The sequence below is a fragment of the Semicossyphus pulcher genome, unplaced genomic scaffold (assembly GCF_022749685.1).
Source record: "Semicossyphus pulcher isolate SPU_LCO1_2020_fin unplaced genomic scaffold, fSemPul1.0.p SCAF_2, whole genome shotgun sequence".
NCBI classification, from domain to species: Eukaryota; Metazoa; Chordata; class Actinopteri; order Labriformes; family Labridae; genus Semicossyphus; species Semicossyphus pulcher.
The window spans coordinates 21,101,618-21,107,116 of NW_027211693.1; the positions used below are offsets into that span (position 1 = coordinate 21,101,618).

Below are 5,499 nucleotides of genomic sequence, written 5' to 3' on the forward strand. Positions count from 1 at the left end.
GATGCATCGCTGCTGTCACCTGCTGCTGGGGCTGCAGACCAGACACGACCTACAGTCGTGTCCCAATTACCCTGCGAAATCCTACACTCAGGGACAGGATAGCGACTGGTGTACAAAGCAGGTAAAAACTGATTTCTGAGCTAAACTGTGAGACGCTCTTTTGCCTCTTGACATTCAGTCGCTGTCAGTCTCCAACCAATCATCTGACAGGGCTTGTCCGTTTTGACTCTGATAATGCTAACCACTTAGCATGCTAGGAAGTCTAGTGTTTTGCACTAGAAAGCAGCCATTATATGTGATCCTGTTCATGGGTAGGCCTTACAATCTTAACCTTAAATGTAAAGATGATTTACTGTTAATGACACAACCGAGGAGGCCCGATGATTACAACTGTTGAGCTAGCTTAGTTGGCTAACCTGGCCACCATTTGGGTGTCTAGCTACTGAACTGAGCTAGCTAGCCTGTCGGTGATTTGTTGATCTTTAGCTAGCTATGTATACAGTGACTAATATGAGCTACTTCGTGGCGCCATTGGAATGGAATCGTTTACAGAAAATCTGGCCTTAATGTCTGTGTCATCTGATCAGCTTAATGTTACTGACTGAAAGCATGCTAGCATAACAGGCATGACACGACAAGCTGATGAGTTCAAAGTAAGCGGTGCTTAGAGGGCGTGAGTGCTAAAGGTTTGACTATGGAAAAAAGCATCGGATTACGTAATATGGTTGTTGTCTTCGGCTTAAAGCCGTTGATTGAGTAAAACTGATTGAGTAAACTATTTTGTAATTTTATCATATTTTCATTTTTTGCCTTATCCAAAGAAGGGTAAATATTTGCTTCCTGCATTTTAATATGACTTAGCAAAAAAAGTACAGAGCAATCAGCACTCTGTTATCCATAGTGAAACAAGTAATTCTTTCGAACTGTTACACTTATGCCCGTTAAAAGTATGGGTACAAATATATATTCTTAATTTAATAACAAGCTCTCACACGTCAGTATCCATGTGGCACTCTGCTTTGTCACACTGACCTAAAACTGTGTGTAAGGATTCCTGGAGTGATATTTTGGGTCACATACTGTGACCTCCCATGACCTCACAGCTTTTCAACCGCTATGTCCTTCTTGGTCTATATTTAGACAACTTCTTGACAACTTGCTTTATGTAATAAACTGCTTAGTTGCAGTGTTGTATGTTTATTTTGTTAGTTTTTAATAGTGTCTGTGCTGTGTAATGAATGTACTTTTCTGTACTTGGAAGAATTCAAAGACAAATTTCCACTTAGGTGGACGACAAGGTCATTCAATCAATCAATCAATCATTAAGACTATTTTTAATTCTGCCAGCTCGTTTCTTCCTTTTGAGCAGCTTGTTATCATTATTTTATGTGTCAGGGTGTACCACTAAATACTTCTTAAATACTGAAATAAAGATAAGTGACACTGAACACTTTTTGATAACAATACAAAATGTTTTGTCATTTACATGTCACTGTTAAATAAGCAGACCCTATTGCCTTCTTCCACTCATTGTCTTTCTCACCTCCCCCTCTTCAGTTGGTTAAGTTGTGTAATAACTCTTATCAGTGGTTGGTTTGGGCCGCCCATTCATACAAAATGAAGGCAGGTGGCTGAGGTTAAACAGTTTAATCTGTTTAAGCCTGCATGTAGCATGTATGGACCATTTACCATCTAGACACTGACTATAATAGAGAACAGTTTAGCAAATCTTTCAAAAATAAGCACATACTTTGGCTGAAGTGTATTGATTTGTACCTTTTTGGCGGTGTTATTCTTTTTATGGTTATTTTCCTTTTTTTATTTTTATTTATTTATATATTTAAAATTATATATGTTCTTTGATAAAAAAAAAATACTGTACTTGTTATTTTATTTGCCAAATAAATGAATATCAGTCAAGGAAATACATCAATGTTTTTTAAACTTTGAAAATTTGTTTTGTGGTGTTAATCGGTCAAATTGAATCTCATCAGTTCTTTCACATCAAAGGCACAAAATGGCATAAATATTTTTAAAGACACAATTTAGGTTGATTTTGCAGGTTTATCTGATATTCTCGTTCTCTTTCACAGAGTGCAGTTCTAATATAATGCTGGAGAAATAGGCTGTGGAGCACTGAGCCTCCCATGGCTGTAAGCACCATGGACTCTGAGTCAGCCCGGACACCTCAGCCTCAGGCTGCCCTGACCAAAGGAGGGGGCACCCTGCTGCCTGTTGGTGCTCTGAGTGCCAAGCTGGGCCCCCAAGGGAAACACTATGTCTGCGGTTCTGTCGCAGCCTTTACCAATATTCTGGTGACTTTTCCCATCCAGAAGGTACTTTTCCGTCAGCAGCTCCACGGTGTCTTGGCCACTGAGGCGATACGGCAGCTCCAGAGGGATGGGTTGAGGAATCTTTACCGGGGCCTGCTGCCCCCACTGCTCCAGAAGAGCACAACAGTGGCCATCATGTTTGGTCTGTACGAGGACTTCTCCAGAGTCTTACTGGACCGGGCAGGTGGCAGTGGTTTGCCCGAGCTGGTCACGCGAAGCTTTGCTGCAGCATTAGCGGGAACTGCAGAGGCCTTCCTGACACCGTTTGAGCGTGTGCAGACTCTCCTACAAGACCATCGACACCACGGCCGCTTCAACAACACAGCTCACACCTTCCGAACACTTCTGACGGAGTACGGTGTCAGGGAGTGCTACCGTGGCCTTGTGCCCATACTCCTGCGTAACGGCCCAAGCAATGTGCTCTTTTTCGGGCTGCGTGGACCCATTAAGGAGCAGCTTCCGCAAGCCAGTAGCCGGGCAGGTCACATGGTTAATGATTTTGTGTGTGGAGGGTTGTTGGGGGCAGCTCTTGGCATCATGTTCTATCCATTAAATGTTGTTAAGTCCCGGGCTCAATCTCAGGTCGGTGGAGCCTTCCAACCTTGCAGAGAGGTGCTGCTAACAGTGTGGAGAGAAAGGGGTGGCAGTGTGGTAATGCTCTTCAGAGGGGCCCACCTTAACTACCACCGCTCACTACTCTCCTGGGGGATCATCAATGCCACCTACGAGCTGCTGCTGAAGCTCATATGAGAGGGAGGGTTGAGAAGAGAAAATTGAGATCTAAAGAGTAAGAGAAAGTATTTAGAGGGAAGACATGTATAGAGTGATAGAGGCTGTTTGTTGAGAAGAAAGGAAATTGTAAAGTAAAGCTGATGCACTTGCTGTCTAATATGGCACTGTTTCCATGACCGAAAGACAGCAGTGAAGTTGCACTTCTGACAGGGGCCAACAGTCAATCTGAGTTAAAACAGCCTGCCACATGCCGTTACTATTTTCTGTTGTCAAAGTATTAAAAACAAACGCACGCTTTAGCCTATACAAAACTTGTGCCAGGGTCCAATTGAAATGACCATGTTTGCTCTGTGAATACAAATTCGGGGGATCAAACTGAACTCCAGTGCTTTTTTTTTCACAGTGTCAAGCAAAGGTTACTTGCCTGGATTAATTGTTTCATAGGAGACGTTGTTTCGTCATGTGTGCTGTGTGCTGTGGTGTTTTGTAAGCAATGTCTGTCAGTCTATGCGACCAGGAGCACTTTCTCTCTGAGGCTGTATTCTGCCAATTAACTGAAACACTTTTGTACTTTCTGACCATTTAAATACCCAAGATTTACTGTCAAGTTTTCGTCGATTGATTTCTAATTTTTGCTCCATCTCCACCCATTCAGCATAATAATTTAAATCAGTGATATCCAGGTTCTGGGAAATACTGTCTATTTAGACAACAGGCAGGCTATTTTAAACAGTTTCTCCTTTCACACATAATTCATCAATGCCATTTGGCTGAAATTAACTGAAATGTTTCGTCAAAGCTTTTTGTCTTGGTTATTTTATGAAGTGCTACTGGCAGGATCTATGTGTTATTTGAGTTTTGATAAGTGCCCATAAATGTATATGTCAGTAAAACATACGGTCACACCCATATCTTGTCTGTTTTTATGATTTATTGAAAGGTAGACAAATTATTTTGAATCTTGATTTCTGTTGAAACAAATGATTCCCATTGTGTAAGATTTAATTTGAAACAAAACCTCTGCATTTTCAGAAAAACACTTTATATTTGAATATGCATTTTTTATGCCTTTGTTCATTTCTAAAAGTCCTCAAAGTTTTTCCTTTTTTTTTTTAACCAAATTGAATATCTTTTGTTTTATACATGTATCTCTCTCCCTCTGCTCACTCTTTTATACTGTTCCTTATCTCACGCTTGCTCTCCTCTCTGTCTGTAACATCTGTTGACATAATGGGCTCAGATTTCAAGCTTGAGTAGACGCAGTCACCACGCAGCCGCTCTGGCTGGGTACGACAGCCCGAAGAGGAAAGGCATGCTGCTCGGACACTGAGAGAGAGAGACTGAACAGTAATGGTGCTGAGAGAAGACAGGCGCAGAGTGTAATGTTCACTGGCACAAAAAGCTCAAGCTGCCATGTAAATGGATCAGTTGGCCTATTTCTTCAATCCTTTTTTATTTGGACTGTCCACAGTGTGCTGTTTCATGGAAAGTTGTCAGGATTATCTAGGGAAAGACTTTGTATTCAATAAGGCTTTGAAAGTGGCAGCCCTTCACTGATATCTAAATACTGCTGTTCATTATCACTTTTCTCAAAAGCACAAATCACTGTCTCTCTATTATAAAATCGCAAACTAATAGATGGAACCAAATTAAATGTTTAAAATCAATCCATTAAAATGTGTTGACACTGAATAAGTCTGTTATGTTGGTCTTCATGGGGATACATGTCACATTTTCTCTGAGAATAAGTCATGTGACTGCAGTGTCAGTCCCACCTGTAAGTAACACTTCACAATAATATGTCTCTTCTGTCCTACCTAACCTTCAAATATGCACCCTAAACCCTCCTTTGTATTATTGTTTTTTTTTTACATTTGCGACTGAGCAGTGTGCAACTTTCTAGATTTCTGTGTCAAGAAGTCAGGCTGCAAATAATGATCAGATTAAGGGCAATCTGACATGTGGACTTTGGATCAGGCAGTTGAGCTGCTGTAGTTTATAAAGCCTCATCTGTCTTGCTGTTTCTTTTAACCCTTACAGATGTCCATCTGATCATCATTTCATGAAAAATAGTAAAACTTTACATCCAAATTATTCTGTAAAGAGGTGTTTTAATAAGAAAGGAGTATGTGGCTGTAACTCAGCTGGCTCTCTAAATAATTTAGAGACTTTCCCAGAGTCAAATGAGAGAAAGAAAGGAGGCCCCAGTGCTACATGCAGTGATAATCACTGCATCTCCATGCTGGCAATGAAATCCCCAAAGTAACAGTATTTTTAGTTCAGTGATGGTTTAAATTGTTATTAATCTTTTCCTGGGTTCAATGATTGTAAAAAAAAACAATTAAAAAATGTTGATAACTTGAAGTAGATGTGGGAAATTACTTAAAAACTAGTCCCTAAAAAAACCAAATCATCCAGAGGATAACCATTGTTA

The 5,499-nt window shown here is 40.5% G+C and overlaps 1 protein-coding gene across 2 annotated transcripts; it reads left to right on the plus strand.

Annotated features, from left to right (window-relative positions):
- The first annotated feature begins 33 nt into the window (after positions 1-33).
- On the plus strand, positions 34-3,974 carry LOC138597773 (mitochondrial nicotinamide adenine dinucleotide transporter SLC25A51-like). 2 transcript variants are annotated; one of them, XM_069669279.1, is made up of 2 exons: positions 34-121; positions 2,094-3,974. In XM_069669279.1, the coding sequence occupies exon 2, from the start codon at positions 2,148-2,150 to the stop codon at positions 3,081-3,083; it is 936 nt and encodes a 311-aa protein (XP_069525380.1). In that variant the 5' UTR covers positions 34-121; positions 2,094-2,147; the 3' UTR covers positions 3,084-3,974. The 2 variants fall into 2 exon arrangements, with proteins under 2 accessions (XP_069525380.1, XP_069525381.1); XM_069669280.1 differs by lacking the exon at positions 34-121 and adding an exon at positions 274-311.
- Positions 3,975-5,499: the final 1,525 nt, after the last annotated feature.